This window comes from Drosophila biarmipes, chromosome 3R (genome assembly GCF_025231255.1).
Source record: "Drosophila biarmipes strain raj3 chromosome 3R, RU_DBia_V1.1, whole genome shotgun sequence".
In the NCBI taxonomy this organism is placed as follows: domain Eukaryota; kingdom Metazoa; phylum Arthropoda; class Insecta; order Diptera; family Drosophilidae; genus Drosophila; species Drosophila biarmipes.
In genome coordinates, this window is record NC_066616.1 from 12,280,135 (window position 1) to 12,299,301 (window position 19,167).

The window sequence follows — 19,167 nt, forward strand, 5'->3', positions numbered from 1 at the left end:
TCTTCTGTGTCTGTGTGCGTGGAGTGTGTGTTTGTAGATGTCCGTGTGTGTGTGTGCGCCCCATGATTATCTCGCATTCAAAACTAACTAACCCAGCATAACTAATCGCATTTCATTCTGAAACATTCTTTCTACTAACATCTGAGCTCTTCTTCAGTGTGCGCGCGTCTCTCTAACTAGACTTAATAAGAAATTTACTTAAAGAAACAAATATCATATGTTATTGTAAAATGTAGGTGCCTCTAAAAAGCATTTCTACAACTTAAACTCTCTTTTGTGGATTTACTTTCTAGCCTTTCCTTATACATATTACTAAGAAGTCAGAAATCTTGAAGTGAATCAAATTTTCTTAATATAGCCAATGAAATATAATCTTTGTTTTCCAAATTCCCCTGAGGGAACTATAGATTCCTTTACTTATCTGTCAAAAAGGATCAGACAAAAAGTGTAGCATATCTTTTGGCGCAGATACTGCACCTGTTATGCCTAGCTTCTTCAAATATTTAACCTAGTTCTTAAAGACTTTTATTGATATTGTTGGTCCTAGACCCCGCAGCATACATCAAGCTCAATAATCGTCCACTTTTCTCCTGCATTCTCTTTTTCTCTGAATCATTTAAACTTGACTTGCAATCTAAGTGTTGTGTTTGTTTTTCTGTGTTCATCTTTGTGTCAAAACCTGCACCTGTGTACCATATACTTTCTCTTACTATCTTTTTTCTTTAAACTTACAAAACAGCGTTAAGTATTGTAGATAAAAATGCCATGCCCGGCGGATAGGAAAGGTGATGGATCATCTACAGGCATCTCCCTCGCGCATGCCCAGCACCTGAATCACAATGAAACACCTGGAGGGAGATTGCCAGCCACGGAGAACACTAATAGTATCTAGAGCTATGGATCCATACCGCCCTCACCACCGCCGGGTGGCAGATTAAGCATTTTGCGTAGTGACATATTGATTTACTCTCAAATTCTTGTTCGCATTCATTTCGAGACTTTTGTTCTTAGCACACGATCTTCTCTATCTCTCTATCTCTATGTATCTATCTCTGTAAACGTAACTCTCTATCCTTAACTATACCGTATTGAGATCACATTTTAATTCAATATGCTCCAAGTACTCGTACTCGTATTGAAGTATCCACATCATTTTTGAACGAAACACGTACTCGTAGCGTTTCCGATGAACACTTTGCATTTGGATGTAGCGTTTGTTTTTGAATTGGTTGATAATCTGCATTTGCCATTCAAAAGTTGAATCGAGTAAACCCCATTATGAACGAACCGAACCGAGCCCCAGCACAGACCGCCCGATGGCTAACACCTCTCTCTCCTATCGATCTACTTGTGTCTAGGCCGACGAGTCGCAGTTCCGGCACGGGCACACAGAATCAAAACGGCGGCGTTTCCCTGCCCGCCGGCATTGCGGACGACCAGTCGAAGGACTTTGATTTCGAGAAGACCGAAATGAAGTACGACTCGACGGGCATGTTCCACTGGAGTCCCGCAAAGAGCTTAGAAGACTGCATACTGGTAAGCTAACCAAGTGCACTTAGGTAAACTGTTTGTGTGGCGGCAGTGAACGAGCAGAGCTGTTTTTATGCCCGCTTAGCTGCTAGTTTGTTTCGTGAATCTGATATAGGATTTTGTATAATATCTTAAATATTTCCCTGCAGGATCGCAACCAGGCGGCCATGACCGTGCTGAACGGCCACGTGGTCGTGTGCCTGTTCGCCGATCCCGACTCGCCGCTGATCGGGCTGCGCAACCTGGTGATGCCGCTGCGGGCGTCCAACTTCCACTACCACGAGCTGAAGCACGTGGTCATCGTGGGCTCGGTGGACTACATCCGGCGCGAGTGGAAGATGCTGCAGAACCTGCCCAAGATCTCGGTGCTCAACGGATCGCCGCTGAGCCGCGCCGACCTGCGGGCCGTGAACGTCAATCTGTGTGATATGTGCTGCATCCTGTCGGCCAAAGTTCCTAGCAACGACGATCCCACGCTGGCCGACAAGGAGGCGATCCTCGCCTCGCTGAACATCAAGGCCATGACCTTTGACGACACGATCGGGGTGCTCAGCCAGCGCGGCCCGGAGTTCGACAACCTGAGCGCCACCGCCGGCAGTCCCATTGTGCTGCAGCGGAGGGGCTCAGTCTATGGCGCCAATGTGCCCATGATAACAGGTAAACTGCATCGCACTAGGTTGGCCGAGTTTACGAACGACCGAACGAAAGTGAGGCTGGCCAGGTCAGATTTTTGGGGGGATTCCTTGGGTAGAGGCTGGTAATATCCTCTGATCCTGGCCAGGCTCACCCGTTTTCCCCACGAAAGCGGTTCAAGTGTCTGCTCTACTAATGCTTCACATGTTGGTTGTCGTTTAAAGAACTGGTCAATGATAGTAACGTGCAGTTTCTCGATCAAGACGACGACGATGATCCAGATACAGAACTATATCTGACGCAGCCTTTCGCCTGCGGCACAGCCTTCGCTGTGAGTGTGTTAGACTCGCTGATGTCCACGGTAATGTCTCGTTTTAGTCCTAGAATGGGTTCTTAATACTGTAACCTGTACTGCCATATCGGGTATTTTATAATATTTATTTGGATTGACCCCATCTGAACAGACCTACTTCAATCAAAACGCCTTAACGCTGATCCGCTCACTGATAACGGGCGGCGCCACGCCCGAGCTGGAGCTGATCCTGGCCGAGGGAGCTGGCCTCCGGGGAGGCTACAGCACCGTGGAGAGTCTGAGCAATCGAGACAGGTGCGTCAATAGGAATAGCTATTGGAATCATTAAATTCTGCATTTAATAGGTATTCACTTACCTTACTCAAATGTGCAAAAAAAAATTTCTTACAGTTATCTGAGTACCTAATGAATACATCACTCATGTTGCATTGAATATATTATAAATGCGTATGAATACATCACTTTAATTACAATAAGTATTACTTATCGTAATACGCAATATCATTATTTAATTATCATTAACTCATTATCTTATGAATACATTCTTAAAAGTATTTAACATAACTATCTTCAGACTCAATATTAAATTGTATTTGAAGCGAGCTTGTTTTCTCGTACTGGTTCATTAATAATAATACTATATTATGTTCTTTCCTCAGATGTCGAGTGGGTCAAATCTCACTGTACGACGGTCCGCTGGCTCAGTTCGGGGAGTGCGGCAAGTACGGGGACCTCTTTGTGGCGGCCCTCAAGTCGTACGGAATGCTGTGCATCGGACTATACCGGTTCAGGGACACGAGCTCCAGTTGTGATGCGAGCAGCAAACGTTATGTAATAACCAACCCACCCGATGACTTTTCACTACTGCCAACAGATCAGGTGGGGACCAGATAGTATATCTTTATATTGATTTGGAACAATAATGATTGCAATCCATATTTTAGGTATTCGTTTTAATGCAATTCGATCCGGGCCTGGAGTACAAGCCGCCTGCGGTTCGAGCACCTGCCGGCGGACGAGGCACCAACACACAGGGCTCCGGGGTCGGCGGGGGCGGCTCCAACAAGGATGATAACTCTTGATTGTTACTGTGTAGCGCCTTAACTGATGGTCCTTATTCGTACATTTGAACGATGGAGAAGCTAATCGAAGGCAGGGCAGCGCATTTGTGGCACCGCACCCACAACTACCTATTGGCATAAGATATTCAGACAAGCGCAACAAATCGGCAGAGAAAAAAGACATATTTGTATGTAAATTCGATTGTACCGTGTACAAAAGTGAAATCAAAAGCGTTAACTAGTTAGATACGACCCTTCATTGCGTGCCACCCAAATGCGTTGCTCTGCTTTTTTATGCGTGCGGAGGCATGCGACCCGGTGTATTTGTCCATCCCAACTAACAATCAAGAGACAGCCCGAACCACAGACCACCAGATCAACGTCGACGGCAATGCCGCCTGTCTCCGCACACATAAAAAGCTAATCCGGATCGGGGGACCAAGAACCAAAGCCCTGATATCCATCGTTCAACTGCCAACTGATTGCTTCCCACATCATTCCGTATGCCTTTTTAGAACCTTGAAATTATCATATTCTGTAAACTTATAATTTAATCTTACTACTTACATTGGTTAATCGTGTATCCTTCTTTATCCCTATTATTTTGTAATCGACTTGTGCCCCAATAAAATATTATTATTTGAGTTTTCAGTTTGTTATTCGTTGATTGCCCCGAATTCAGTTCTCCAAGCAACAATCATTAGTTATTCTTATAGGTATGTATCTACGTACATATGAGTGATTTTATCATCATTTACACTTAAGAATCGTTTGTCATTAACTTTCATTTACATTTTGAGTTCTCTTCATGGCGCTATCATTGCATAAGAAAACAATTGAAAATTGAATTCTAAACGAAAATCCATCTCAATGGTGTGACGTAAGCAATTGGGAACCATTAGTGAGGTAAGCTACACATTAAACAAGGAAACGAGGAAGTCTCAGCCACACACTGAGCGAAAAAGAAACTACCAAAACTACAACTAAGTCTACTCGATCTATGTACTCTCATGTCTCAAAATCTTTCTCTAAGCCGCCGAATGCGGCGACAACGCAACAATTTATAACGATCACACGAATGAAACACTGAAAACAGAGATCTGCGAGATTGCTTTTGGCTGAGATACAGATACTGATAGCGAGCTACAGATACAGATACCGATACAAGGCAATGAGGCTAAAATTCAAAAACTGCATTTAGAAGTTTCTGAGCATGCGCAAAACGATTTATATAGAGCAGAGCATAATGTAATCATTAAACTTTTAAAGTAAACTAAACACAAATATCGATTAAAGACACCTAAAGCCAACAATTTGCTAGCTAATTCGTATCGTACACCTAAAGCAAATACATACATGGCTCGGCCAGATATCTTTTATGAAAGCCAGAGGAACAATGGTTGTTTCGGCCAAAGATCGCCCAGTCGAGGGTGTTTCGAGCCAAATACTAAGCCATATGCAAAGAATTACACTTAACTAGAGGAATCTCAGCTTTTTCACTCGACACAAGTCAAATTTGCTAATTCTATATTGAAAACTTCTTGCATTCACATCTCTACACACGATCCACAAAACAGAGAGGGATAAACTCTCGAGCAAACACGACAAAATATTGTAAGTAGCGCATTCGAATCATTATTCAATACCACTTAATATAGAGGACACCTAGGCCGGAATATAGAGTGCGACGAAGGTCGAAGAAGAAGTAGTTAGTAATATTTTTTAGTGTATGTGAATGTGTGCGCTTTTTACCAGCGATTTACGAGCAGCAACTGTGGTGTTCTAAACAAATTTTGATAGATACAATCGATAACGAAAGAAGGCGAAACGTTATGTGTATTTTCCTCTAACTTCTGTCTATATCTTCTATTCTACCCTGACTTCTCTACCGACTTCACGCACTTGCGCTCGAAACGCCAAAGTGGAACGCTCTGATTTTTGTACATAGCCTGTAAATATGATAAGCAACTGATGCCGATACTAAAGTATCTCGAATACGTTATCCCTCAACTCGATTACCCTGTGCTGTTTCGTTTTGCCGTTCGAAAAGAGTTTTCGTAATTGTAATTTGTTCAAATGATAAACACTGCCAAAGCGTATAGAAATCACATTAAATGTAGATCAAACCAACCAAAGCAGACAGCATTCATTCAATAGAGGAAGCCCAGAATACCAAGAAGCGTAACAAGAGAATGGCACAGAACAGCATCCCATGGGTTTGTTTGATTGTTTCCACAGATGATTAGCGAATAACAAATTTAAGTAAAACGAATTCGAGCTTTTAAATTTAATACGAAACCCGAAAACAAAAGATAACCATTTATAAGTGAGAGCGAAAATAATGAAGAGCCAATTACCACTCGTTTCATATTTGATTTGTAGCGAATTTTGTGTAGCCTAGGCTTACCCAGAACGTAAATTAAAACCAAAATATGTGAATATTATGCGCCTTCGAAATTTATGTAAACGTGTATGTAGCCGTGCGATGTGAGAAACACTTAAACTCCATTAAAGTAAATTAAAGTTGATGGTAAAGGTGACGGCAACGGTATAAGGTAAATGGTAATGGTAAAGTAATCGTAAATAGACAAGTGTAAATGTTAACGAACCGAGAGCATAGCATAGCTTAGCATAATCATAAGACGACTAGATATCGCGACAAGCAGTTCATATATTGTTAACGATAAACTTATTATTAAATCGACAAAAAACGCATTTGCAATCCTAAAGTAAAATGAAAGCGATGATATAGAGGCGTAGCGAAAACCCAAAAGTTAAACATAATTTTTAAATGAATAAACTAGTTATTAAATTTATAGAAACGTCACCTATACACGTACACCACACCGATACTCACACACACACACACCCACACTCGACAGCGATGAACAACCCAACAACAAGAACAAAAATGAACTCTCGATGTTGTGAAACTTGATAAAATCATGTTTACGCTATAGCAGATCTACATAAATGAAATAACAAGGAACGCAAGTAAAGTGCATACTCAACCGAGAAAACCCAGAGCGCAAGCTTCTCTGAACCGAGCAAAAGAAAATCGAAAACCGATCGAGAAATCTAGAAAAGAAAACCCGCTGACAAAGCTGCCCTTCCCAATTGCATTTTCGATTCATATTGATAATAAATTCGATTATTTTTCCACTTCGCTCAATTTGACACTTCCGAGCAGCTTTGTTCAAGAAAATAATAATACATACGAGTATATTAATAATGTCGCATAAAACTACTCAATGCCGTATAAACTAGCGTAAGTGCAAAGGTTTTGTAGAAAATTCGTCAATAAAAAGCCACAAAAAAAGATATAAAATATATTATCATACTCGTAAATGTGAAGCTATGCAGCATTTTACTGTAGTTAGATTTTTTGTATAGAATCAACGTTTGCAGCTAAAACCAAAACGAAACCCGAAACTAATATGATAATTTTACAGGTTAAGGCGGAAATGTTCATTTTTTAAGGAATAACGATATTAACAAGTATCATACTTAACATTACAAATAGCAACTAAAACGAAAAATATTTTTTATAATTTCGCAGCACTTTCACATGATACCCGCACACGCACATATACACATCCGGCAATGTGTGCTAAAAAAATTGTATAAATAATGCAAACCCAAAAATGCAAATCATATTAATGTAGTTACATTTTTTTAGTTTTTACTCGCTATTTATATGAGGTATATTTACACAACGGAAAACGTAAACGTAGACATAAATAAAACGTAAAAAGCGATAAAAATCATTAATTTATACTTAAATAAAACTAATTAAACCGAAATCAGAGCAGAAAGCATAAAATGACAATTAGTTTAGTTTAAAGCGGCCTCGAAAGGGCAAAAATAACAACAGATAAACAAAGTTTTAAATAACAAATTAAAAGCTAAAAATGCATATTTTAAACATTTGTCTAAAACGCAACCGAAAAAAAAACAGATGATAAATGTATGAAATAAAAGGTATAATAATAATATTATGTTGTTAATGTTTAAAAAACCTTGTTAAAAATAATATTTCAAAATAAAATATAAATACAGAAAAAATAGCAATGAAATTTCCACCAAAATCAATTGGCAGCCTTATGAAAGTGAAATTTTGATTTATGGCCCAAAAGTTTGGGCCGACCAATATTGACCCACAAAAGGCAGCCGGGCGCTATAAAATTCCAATGACCAATTGCGTTTAGAAATTGGGCGTCGCGCCCTGCATAAAATGCCACCAATTATTGTAATTTGGGGAGCGTTTCATAAGTACGGCTCATTATCATCGAAGGGCCCTGGGTGTATGCAAAGCAGTGGCGAGCGAACAGAAATTGGGCCTACTCTCTGGACTTCATTGGTAATGGAAAGTGCATCCGCTCGATATTAGGACACATCCGAACTGGCCACAGTGCTATTTAATGTGGTTTGCAACCTATTTCCAGTTTTTCCACGAGTTCATAGCTTCCAAGTTGGGCATATCACTTCTATTTAGTTTAAGTAAAAGTTTACTTTTCAAATTTTGGTTTTTGAAAACCCTTTTTATTAGGCACAATTTCTTATTTAAATTTATAAATGCAATATATTTAAATAAGATAATTTTATTTTTGTAGCTTAACAGCCAGACAGGATGCACTCATAAAACATTTTTCGCAATTAAAGATATATATATAAAATTGAACAATATATTATTATATTTTATTTAAAATGGATTTCAAATTTTAATCTATACATAATATGCATAAGAAATGCAAATCCAAATGAAATCATTCAGTATACCCATTTTTGAACGAACTTATGAATTTTTGTACTTTATTGAAATTGAAAATTAAGCAATATACAAATTTAGAAAGGAAGTGTTGAGTCATATAATATTTGCAATTTTATTTTATCCTCTTATATGTTTGCAGAATCTCTTCAAAGTGTCTGTTAATTCCACTGTGCCTGCCGCGTTTCGTAATATCAATCGCTGGCTTTGCTCCTGTTTGCTGCCTCTGCCGCTGGCCGGAGAAACAACAAAAAAGAGCAGCCAGGTATCAAGGCAACAGGTGGCAGGCCATCTCCTGATCATGTGCGCCTGGTCCGCATTGCTTTTTAAGGTAAAGAGCGACTGCTGACGCGCGACAACGAGTTCGCTGCTTAAGTCTTTTGTTTGGCGCTGCCCGCCTCTTTCCACGCGCTTCCTTTCTTTTTCTTTCTTTCTTTCGCCGGCCCAGAACAGTCAATGGCAAAACACTTTCGTTGCGATTAATCGGCCACTTGCTGGCAATTCATGTTGCTGCTGCTGGTCGCGTGCTGCGTCTTGGCCTTTGCAAACTAGTTTCATGAAAATCCGACCACTTTCTTCGGGGCTCAGTGCGCAGCACTTCCAGTGCGAGTCTTCGTCGCATTCCAGTGGAACTCCAACGGATCGGCACATGGTCTTGGGTTTTTGTCCGTTACCAACTACCAGCCAACACTCAGTTGTCTTCGCGACTTGAACAGGTGCGGACGTCGCTGCTCCTCGATCTTCGAATCGAATTTCGAATCTCTTTTTTGAATTCTTCTGTGCGTGCAGTTGGAAAACCGAGAAAGCGCCGCGGCGCTCGCTGACATGAAGTTAATTGATGTGATTATATACCTAATTGCCATTTTGATCTTCATCTATTTGCTGCTGGAGTAGCGGAAGAAGCCAAAAGTCACTCGACATTTGCCCAGAGCTTTCTACAAGCAATAAAACAACGAAACACAGTCTAATTCCCAACCAACATGAGGGTAAGTGAATCACGCGGCGTTCGCCAGTTTGTTGGCCACAATTAGCGGTTATTAAAAAGTCTCTCACTGCGTTCGCAACACAAAAAGAAATGGCTATAATTTCAATGCAAATGCAATGGCATTTCATTGGCTCGGCGATCAACGACTTCGGGCAGAGCTGCAGATTCAGATTCAAATTCACCTTCACCAGCAAATCCAATTACAAGCGCAGCACAATGCAGTTGCAGCTTCTTCAATTGAATTGCCGCCCGAAGTCGTCTGAATATTTGACAAATTGTAATGTGGCCGGCAAAGCGAGCACTTTCATTTGCAATGGGAGCACTTGATGCGCCAAGTTTCGCCAAGATCCAGACAATGGATGGCTTTATACATAGCCTCGGCTCTACGTGCACCAATTACACTGGCCTGCTCGCCTGCATTTGCCTCAATGTGCAGCGGGCTTGAAAATAAAACGCTTGCCGCTAAATAAAAGTTGCATTTCGAGTTGCAATTTGGGTTAACCAAACCGTTGTTTATGGCCGTCGCCGCGGCGACAGGCCGCTGATCAATAGTTCCGCTTAGGCCGCTAGGAAAATCCTTTGTCAGGTTCAACGGTCTCGCTGGCCAAGCCCAGAGGAAACCCGAAATTATGCGAATTCCATTTGGGCTTTCGTCGAACGAGTTGCCTGCAGCCAGACGTTGCAGCCCGGCATCCGTCTCCTGGCTCAGTTCATTCACCAGGGCCCCTGGTATCTGCATATGATTATGCATATTGCAAAGGCGACAAACTAACTAACCACTCTATAAACAATAAGCCGCCAATTTGGTGGCAATTACCCGGCTCCCCGCCGTCGCAGTTGCACTCGCAATCGGCCATCGCCAGTCGGCAATCCGTCCTCCCTGGCAATCCGTTTAAGCAAACGCAGCACGTAATCAATAACTATACGTATTGGACTCGCTTAGGCATTTCACCTGTTGATTGACGTCTGGCTAACGGCACACCGCATTGCCATTGTCATTGCCGACGCTCCGGCGCAGGGGAGTGGGCTGCCCAGGTGAAATTGCCATGTCCAGTTGCTGCCACAAATTGCAGACTTCCCCTTCGGTCGACCAAGACCCAAGCCACCCTGGCAGAGAGTTGGGTACTCCCTTCTTTTATGGGTACTGGATACTCATGAAAACGAATTTTTATTATCCTAAAGATTGGTTATTAAATTGGGATACCAAGAGAAAATTTGATTTATGTTTGCTTTAGAAAAATATTCAAAAATATTTAAAAATATTCGAAAAACTATCTACTAAAATATAGTTTAGCTCAAAACTCTAATTTTATTAAAATACTCTTTAAATATTTTGTTTAATATGATTTAGCTAAAGATAACTACAAATTTCAAACGAATTTGTTTTTTGTCATTTATATGCAAGTATCAGATGGCTTCTGAATCTCTACATATTTTGATAAAATGAAAAATATAAATATATATTTAACAATTTTTTTTTTAAATGTATATACATTTTTAAACGCTTCCATAAAGTAGAAATGACAACTTTATAGATCAACGAATACACAAAACATGGTAAAAGGGTGACAAACCGAGTCAACAAACCATTATACCCCTTCGAAAAAGTAAACAACGCACAAGAGTAACAATTACAGAACGCAGACGTTTCGATATTCGACTTTTCACTTTCATTCTACGGCATTGTGGACTGAAAGTTTAATCAGCCATCGAAGCGGGGAAAATGGGCAAGTATTATGGCACACCGTATAAATATATACTCGTACATAATTACACATACGTACTCGCACAACTGAAGATACTTTGATGGCTCGTTTGCTTAAGCAGCTTTGGTTAAGTAGTCAGCGGCAGGCGACGTGATAAAATTTTAGAAAACCGCCAATTTGTTAAAATTAAAGCCATTACAGTTTTGTTGCTGTCCAGCGATTACAAGGCCCTCCCCTTTCCCCTTCGCCGGACTTAGAAAGTTTTTATTTCTTTCGGCGTTTTGTTCGATGTACGCGTAATTAAGTTTTTGATTTAATGGACTTTGACATCGTTCCCTCTTCCTCCTCCCCAGCCTTTCCTGCTGCTCGCCCTGATCTTGGCGCTGGCCAACTGTGAACAGCGTCCCCTGGTCTTCACCAACTGGCCGCCCAAAAGCGCCAAGCAGCTAAGTCGTCCCGCTGCCGTGGGATCCGCTGGAGGAGCTGGTCCGCCAGGCAAACAGCGCACCCTGGTCGTCCAAATACGCAGCGACCAGCCGGTGCCCTTGGTACTGAAGGGTCGTCCTGGCCATGGTCCCCACACCCATGCCGCCCACCTGGCCCATCCGCACTCCGTGCATCCCCATGTCCTGTCTCACGCCCACTCGCATGCCCACCTGCACTCGCATCCTCTGATCCATGTGCCCCAGCATCAGTACCAACACCTAAGAGGTCCTCCTCGTCCCATCAAGCTGAGCGGTCCGTCTCCAGTCTACCTGAAGCCGGCTACAGCCCTGCGAAAGCCCCTGAAGATCAAGCTGAACAATGTCAAGCCCAAGGCGAAACCCACTTTCGGATACGACAAGCCCCTCAAGTACGAGAAGCCCTCGGCCGTGAGCTACAGCGAGCTCCAGAATCTGCCGGTAAGTTGAGATTATGGTAGTTATAGGGTGGAATGCCAGCACAAACACAGAAAACTGGTTACATACCCTAGACCAAAAAGGTAAACAATTTAAGTTCGCACAATTTAAAAACATACATATCTGAGTGATATCTAATATCAATTTGGATAAAAAATATTTTGAAAATACACGAAAAAATATTTTTTGAAATTTATTTTAGCTTCTGAAGTTTCTTATGCTTGTCTCAACCCATAAAATCAAAAAAATTTTTTTAAATTAAACGTTGTATAATAATTGATAATTGACGTTTGTAATAAGTTAACTTATTGACGTTCTGTTCAAAACTTCTTAAGGAAATTACTTAATGGAATCATTCAAGAAACATTATTCAGATTTTTGCACACACTCCGCAAACAGTCAAAAATACCTATAACATTGCTCCAAACATACCGATCCCCCACAGCTGGACACGCACAACAACTTCAACACCGAGCACTTTGCACCCATTTACACGGTTCCCGCACCGAACCTGGGCGACAACCACCTGGATGTGGAGGAGGGTCACCTCGACTCCTCCTACCTGTACACGCCCCCCTCCCAGACCCCTCCCCCATCCGCCCGACCCCAGACATACTTGCCGCCGAAGTACAGTGTGAATGAGGACGAGACGAATGACCAAACCATCCGCGATCCCATTTCGGGTTCGCAGAAACTCTTTGCCCCAGATCCGGATCCCTCGCTGCCCACCACCAAGATTCGTCCAGCCACCGAATCGTTCAATACACCGAGCAATAACAAGCCGCTGCCAGCCGATGTGCAGAGCAATCATCTGCCCGCCCAGCCTCTGGTTCAGATTGTGGGTGCCCAGGCGGCAGCTCAAACAGCGCCTGAGATATATCCCATCCAGTATGCCCAGCCGGCTGTCCAGTCGCAGTCCTTCATCGCCGCCATTCCTGCTGCCCACATCCCCATCTACAATCCCACGTACCTGGTGACGCAGTCCAACCAGCTCTACTCGGCGCACAAGCAGCAGCTCTTTAAGCCCAGCCCGGAACCGGTGGTGGAGTCGGGCTACGTGAACGCCGATCTCACCCAGGAGGTGGCCAGCAACGGGCAGATCCTGCAGGCGGCCAAGGATCCGCATCACAACATCCACCCCGTGCTGGACTCAGCACCCCAATACGCTGCTCTGATAGCCGCTCCGGCCTTGGGTGATCCTGGCGAGAGTGCCTACGAGACGGCCTCCTTTCACCTGCCCAACGTGGCTTCGGCGGTCACAGCCTCTGTCCCAGAGGGCGGCTTCGTAGTGTCCAACTTCTATGGTCACGCCCACGACTCGTCGCAGTTGCTGCAGGCCTACGCAGAGGAGGAGGCACGCCGCCAGCAACTGGAGACAGAGCATGCTGCCATCGAGCTACAGAAGCAGCAGCAGTTACATCTCGAGGAATTGAAGGCACAGGCCCAGGAGCAACAGCAGCAACATCAATTCCATCTGGAGGAGTTGAGGGCCCAGGCGCAGTATCAGCAGCAGCAACAACAGCAGTTCGAGGAGTTGCAGGCCCAGGCACAGGAGCAACACCTGCAGCAGCAGCACCAGCAGCAACAGTTGCAGTTGTTGCAACTGCAGCAGCAACAGCAACAGTTGCAGCAGCCTGTGCAACACCATCCGCCGCAGCCACAAGTACAACATCAGCAACAGCAACAGCAACAGGTGCAGCAGCAGCAGCAACAAGTTGCACAGGACCCAGCAGCAAGTGCCTTCGAGGAGCACCAGCGACTGGTGCAGCAGCAATTGGGCGCCAATACGCCACTTCGCATCTTTGTGCCCGACGAGGAGGCCGCCGAATCGGTAAGTCGGAGGATTTCCTATACAACTTTTATATAATTATAATTGGAAACTTTAATTCCACAGCGGTTGCAAAAACGGTCGGATGACCTGAAGAAGGGCACGGTGGAGGATGTGTCCAGTGCGGGTCTGGAGGGCGACAGCGAGGAGTCAGCCAAAGATTTGTTCGAGGTCTCCACCTCCGTCGAAGTGGCCGGCGAGCATCTCACGGCCAGCAGTAATTAGTTAAGGCACATTTAGTCTTCGACGCTGTTTAAAAATATTTATTTACACACTCATTTGTAAAAAACGCATTCATGTAGCGAGCAGTCGGTAGTTTAATAAAAATAACCATTAATTTATTCAAATATTTTGGGAGCTCATTTTCAATTCCGATAGGCGCGGTAAGGTATCGAGTCTTTCAGATGTATCGATAGTAAACCCTGGTCACACTAATATAAATGTATTGCAGTGCCGCTTTTATATCGATGGTTCGATAGCGATAGGTTCGGACAACAATAACAACGAAAAAACACATTTTAGCACACATTTTGTTGTGGTCTTAAGAATTTCCGTGATTTCTCCAAGCATTTTAACCCACTAGATAAGATGATTATTCCCATCCGTTGTTTCACCTGCGGCAAGGTCATCGGCAATAAGTGGGAGTCGTATTTGGGTCTCCTGCAGGCGGAATACACGGAAGGGTAAGTCACGCGGGAAAAGGTCTCCTGTGCACACCACATTTCACCATGTCTACTATATTTCCCAATTCCAGAGATGCCCTCGATGCTCTGGGTCTGAAGAGGTACTGCTGCCGTCGCATGCTCCTGGGACACGTGGATCTTATCGAGAAACTGCTCAACTACGCTCCGCTGGAGAAGTAAACCGGGTTAATGGCACATCCACATTGGACTTGGGAATAAAAACTCTAGATTTTATTGTAAAATTACAAATTAAAGCTTGATGTATAGCCCTAGAAGTTATATATCGGCCCAAGTTGGTCTCTTCAAATCTTGTCCATGAACCAGGGCTGTCCGTTGTTCTCGCGACGCTTGGTGAGAATCTCGCAGCCGGTTTCGTTGACCAGAAGCGTCTGCTCGAACTGGGCGGAGAACAAACCGTCGGCAGTAACAGCGGTCCAGTCGTCCGGCCATGTCTCGGCCTTCTGTACGCCAATGGAGATCATGGGCTCGATGGTGAAGCAGTGTCCCGGGGCCATGACGCCCACGGCGGAGTTCTCTGCAAGGCAATAACTTTAGTAACATCCCAAGAAAACTATCTCATAAACTTACTGGCATAGTGAGGCACATTCGGTGCTGTGTGGAACACGCGGTGAATACCATGACCGCAATAGCTGCGCACCACACTGAATCCATGTGGGGCCACATACTTCTGGATGACGTTGCCTATGTCGCGATACTTCTCCCCTGGACGCACAAACTCGATGGCCTTGCTGAGCGCCTCATGGGTGACCTGCACCAGCTTCTTGTGCTTCTCCGAGACATTGCCCACGAAGAAGGTCTCGTTGAGGTCGCCGTGGAAGCCGCGATGGTAGACGGTGACATCGATGTTACAGAGATCTCCATCCTGCAGGGGACGCTGGTCCGGGATGCCGTGGCAGATCACCTCGTTGACCGAGGTGCAACAGGACTTGGGGAAGTTGTAGTAGTTCAGGGGCGAGGGGTAGCACTCCCGCTCGATGGCGGCCTCGTGGACCAGGCGATCTAGTTCGTCGGTGGTGGTGCCCACCTCCACGCCCTTGGCGCCCTCGTCCAGGCACTCCCTACCCAGTCTTCCGGCCACCCGCATGCCCTCGATCTCCTCGTCGTCCAGGACCTTGATCTTGGTTCCCCGCAGCGCCTCCTCAGAGAGAGACCGCCCAGCGGGATGATCGGCATAATCCGGCCGCATAATGGCCTCCGGTACGGTCCGCTTGGGAGTCTGGGGGAACGGACGCAGTTTGCCGGTGAAGCGGAAGTGCGGCCACGGGTTGTACGCTCCATCCTGCCCAGAAGAGTTCGAGGCCCCGGCTGAGTTAAAAAATTTCCAGATGTTAGTGATCCAAACCATTACGAACGAAGACTTTCTAAAACTGACCAGCCAAGGCATGGATTGATTTATGCTCCTTCCAGAATCCTTTAAAGCATGGCTGCGAGCAGAAGAAGGAGCCCTTGATGCCCAGCTTCAGGCACGTGGGGCACTGCAGGGTCGCCTCCTTGCCGCAGTTGGTGGTCTCGCACTTTTGGGTCATTTTATTTTATTAAATAAAATAAGGAAAATTTTCTCGCCAAAAATAGTTCGACTGGACTTATCGATGGTGATATCGATAGTCTGCTGTCAGTTTGAAAAACACATGTGTTATCGGTGTATGGGTGTCAGTGTTGTAAGGCGCCTGATGTAACGGATTTTTATTTAAATTTCAAAATTACTTGATAAGAAAAAGATTTTTTAAAAAATGTCCTTTTATATCGCGTTACCTAAAATACCTTTTCAGATGTAGTTCCTATGAGCAAATTTTATTTATGTATTTGTTAAGACTGTTTTAGACCTAACAAAGATTACATTTTGGTTTAAGAAAAATAAAATAAAACACAATTTACTGTAGTCTTGGGTTATCTGGAATTTCACCAACATCTACACACATCATCTACTATAGTGCAGTTCCAAAAGGTTTTTTGGGTTTTTCCAAAGATCTTTGATCCCGCTAAGGACACTGGCCCCACGAAGACTGCGTCTTTGTTTTTGCTAGGGCCGCGGCCGCGGCCAGTTCAAACGCTGCCGCCTGTTGGGCACTTTCCCGCAGTTGTTCTCGGCGCATGCTCTCGCTGGGAACAGTGCGACTCCCTCAATCTGGCTGCTCTGTTTATGTTCTCAAATCGCGAGCAACTTCGGTCGTGGACGGACGTGCTTTCGCAGTGAAAACGGCAGCGGTGTGCGCGAAACAAAAGAATATTGGCAACAAACTTGTTTGAATCAAATGGCCAAACGCAAATATCCGCAGAGGGCAGAAGGATAATTTATCGGCCATCAAAGTGAGTGTGTGTTTTTTAGTTTGTTTTTCGGGTCGATTGGTGGACCCAGAACTCTACCTGCAAAGGATGCTGCTGCCATGCAAGCCACATCCGACTATTCAACAAGTGAATCAAGGGTTTTTGCCTCGCTAATCAGCCATTTCGTGCTCGTGATCTTCGCACTCGATTGGATTTCGATTACGATCGTTGTGTGTGCATCCAAAGCGTTATCAGCGTCTGCCCTGATCTTTGGTTTTGCGTTATTAATATTATTCATTTCTCTGGTTTCCCTCGGCCCCAGCCGAACCAGCGACAATAAGTAAACACGCTGTTTTTGTTGAGGTCGATGTTGCCGCCGTTCGTGTTGCTGCTGTTGGTGTTGCTGCTGCTGCTGCCGCCGCGGATGTTGCTGCCGTTCCATTGCTGTTGCTGATAGAAGCGCAGCGTTCGACGGCTATAAATAAAAAACGGCACGCGGTGTGTGCACTAGCGACAGTCCCCGATGCCACCTCCTCCTCCGGATTTTCGAGCACCACCAGCGTCGCTCGATTTGTGGGTGTTCTGCGTCTTACGCTCACGCTATTATCTCCGCCGTGCGGTTTCCACTTTTCCGCTTTTTCCCAGCTCGTCCCGCAAAATCACAGCGCAGATCTCTCGTCAATTGGCAATCTAAAGGCCGCCGGCATAATTAAAATAGAATCTCTGCTGATTTCGCTTTGTGCCGGCGGGCATGTGTGTTTCACTTGCAATACGGAACAATCGCGAGTCAAGGTGCCCACGAAAAGCCGCGAAATATTCGTAGAAGGGAATTCCTGCCCGGTGGCAACGAACTCGATCCGGCGATCTCGACCCAACTCATCTTGCCTGGCCTTTATTTATTTGTTTCCCCTGTTTCCCACTGTCTGCTATTTTTTGTTTTGGCCAACGATTCTCGGGGTTCGACAGCAATTAAAGGTGAGCCAAAAGGGTCCGGCAGGGCAGGCATTAGCCTTAATTGGCTTTGGTTGCTCCGGTCTTGGCTCTGGCTTCTTGGCTGCAGAACTTTTTCATATGCTGCGCATTTTGTTTGTCTGCCTGGTGAATGGATGATGATGGAAATTTATGCGTAGAGAAAGGCGGTAAAGTGAAGTGGAAAATATGGAATTTTCGGTGGGGTTGGGATGGGGTCTGCCCGTAACACTTCCGCTAGGTGGAATATCAACTTCCGGCGGCGGACAATTGTCAGCTGGGGCAGCTTTGGGCACAAAAGACGCATATTGATATTGTTGTCCAGGTTGCTTGCGCTCCAATAAGCACACCCACACACACTAGTACCGAGAAGGGCGGACAGACAGGTCCTTGGTCCTTCGTCCTTGGGAGCCAGCAGAAACGCATCTCACTTTTGCTCCACTGAGTTGGCCCTTGTCTGGCAAACGTTTTGTGGCAACTTGGCCATTAAGCATTTCGTGTTTAAGCAGCAGGACGACGCAGGACGCAGGACACAGGACGGCTCCGGACGACCAGGGACAGGACAGCAAGGAATAAAAATTGCCCGCGTATGCATTTCTTAACAACATTTCTCGTCCTGGACACCCTCGCCCCCGCTCCCCAGCGGCAGCATTTCATTTCATATTTTGTGGCAGCCATGCTTTGAATAGAATTCATTTGGATTCCCTTTCCCAGGACGAGGACGACTCTTCCATTTCCATTTCCTTTCCCCACTTCAGACCCTCGTACCCTCCATCTCGTCGCTGGAACACGCACTTCAGACTGATAGCGCGTGCTTAACAAATTTCTGCTGTATTTTTCGGTTCCTTTTCCCAACTTCCTTTTTTTGTCATGGCAATGGGGAATTTTTCCGCATTTTTTGCTGTCGCAGCAGGGTAAAAATTAAAAGCGAATTAAGTTCGGGGAGTGGGTGGCCGTAGCTGTAGCTCGAAGGTGGACAGCCGAAGATAACTGCAGTTGACGTCGGATAGACCACAGGCATTATTAAACCCTAAATTTACCTGCCGCCCGGGCGGGGGCGAATCTGCCGAAAGATTTGAGTTATTTTATGGATATTAGGAGGTGTCCTGTATCTGCTTTGGCAGCCAAGAGCTGGGGGCATTTCGGCAGGAGTCCTGGGTACACAGGAAAAATCTTACAAAAAAATGTTCCCGCCAAAAAAACGAATTATTATCTTCATCCATTGCAATGAGTTTTTACCATTTAAATGATATGAATGAAAAGAAGTATTTAAAATGCTATATTTTCTAAAATTCTTTTAAATAGTTAAAAAGAAAGTACTTTTCTTGGTAGAAAAAGATTTTGTGATTTGATTGTAGTCACCTCTTAAAACTATACATCCAATCCAATCCCCTAAAATTTGTAAGATACTTTTCTTGAAACATTTTTCCCAGTGTTATCCCATGGCAATACAAATATTTTTTCCCATGTAGGCACAACAGCTGACGCCATCCTGCTAACAAGCAG

At 44.5% G+C, this 19,167-nt stretch overlaps 5 protein-coding genes across 35 annotated transcripts in view; 4 read left to right on the forward strand and 1 right to left on the reverse strand.

Annotated features, from left to right (window-relative positions):
* Nucleotides 1-6,889, forward strand: part of LOC108031365 (calcium-activated potassium channel slowpoke) — a 42,715-nt gene extending 35,826 nt beyond the window's left edge. For all 31 annotated transcript variants that reach the window (XM_017104684.3, XM_050889171.1, XM_017104649.3 and 28 more), the window contains 6 exons: nucleotides 1,359-1,536; nucleotides 1,680-2,187; nucleotides 2,388-2,524; nucleotides 2,628-2,770; nucleotides 3,136-3,355; nucleotides 3,421-6,889. In XM_017104684.3, the coding sequence (XP_016960173.1) occupies nucleotides 1,359-1,536; nucleotides 1,680-2,187; nucleotides 2,388-2,524; nucleotides 2,628-2,770; nucleotides 3,136-3,355; nucleotides 3,421-3,558 (1,324 nt within the window). In that variant the 3' untranslated portion in view covers nucleotides 3,559-6,889. The remainder of the gene's footprint in view (nucleotides 1-1,358; nucleotides 1,537-1,679; nucleotides 2,188-2,387; nucleotides 2,525-2,627; nucleotides 2,771-3,135; nucleotides 3,356-3,420) is intronic.
* Nucleotides 6,890-9,004: 2,115 nt separating this feature from the next.
* Nucleotides 9,005-14,070, forward strand: LOC108031131 (putative uncharacterized protein DDB_G0271606). The gene is made up of 5 exons (XM_050888609.1): nucleotides 9,005-9,021; nucleotides 9,095-9,291; nucleotides 11,350-11,898; nucleotides 12,341-13,726; nucleotides 13,790-14,070. The coding sequence occupies exons 2-5, from the start codon at nucleotides 9,286-9,288 to the stop codon at nucleotides 13,946-13,948; spliced, it is 2,100 nt and encodes a 699-aa protein (XP_050744566.1). The 5' UTR covers nucleotides 9,005-9,021; nucleotides 9,095-9,285; the 3' UTR covers nucleotides 13,949-14,070.
* A 123-nt stretch (nucleotides 14,071-14,193) lies between these two features.
* LOC108031651 (DNA-directed RNA polymerases I, II, and III subunit RPABC5) lies at nucleotides 14,194-14,685 on the forward strand. The gene is made up of 2 exons (XM_017105282.3): nucleotides 14,194-14,406; nucleotides 14,478-14,685. The coding sequence occupies exons 1-2, from the start codon at nucleotides 14,312-14,314 to the stop codon at nucleotides 14,584-14,586; spliced, it is 204 nt and encodes a 67-aa protein (XP_016960771.1). The 5' UTR covers nucleotides 14,194-14,311; the 3' UTR covers nucleotides 14,587-14,685.
* LOC108031650 (methionine aminopeptidase 1) lies at nucleotides 14,616-16,040 on the reverse strand. The gene is made up of 3 exons (XM_017105280.3): nucleotides 15,800-16,040; nucleotides 14,995-15,732; nucleotides 14,616-14,941 (listed from the first exon to the last, which is right to left on the reverse strand). The coding sequence occupies exons 1-3, from the start codon at nucleotides 15,951-15,953 to the stop codon at nucleotides 14,709-14,711; spliced, it is 1,125 nt and encodes a 374-aa protein (XP_016960769.1). The 5' UTR covers nucleotides 15,954-16,040; the 3' UTR covers nucleotides 14,616-14,708.
* A 548-nt stretch (nucleotides 16,041-16,588) lies between these two features.
* LOC108031649 (dorsal-ventral patterning protein tolloid) overlaps nucleotides 16,589-19,167 on the forward strand; it is a 28,525-nt gene continuing 25,946 nt past the window's right edge. Inside the window, exon 1 of the mRNA XM_017105279.3 lies at nucleotides 16,589-16,734. The gene's annotated coding sequence lies outside the window, so the exon portion shown is untranslated. The remainder of the gene's footprint in view (nucleotides 16,735-19,167) is intronic.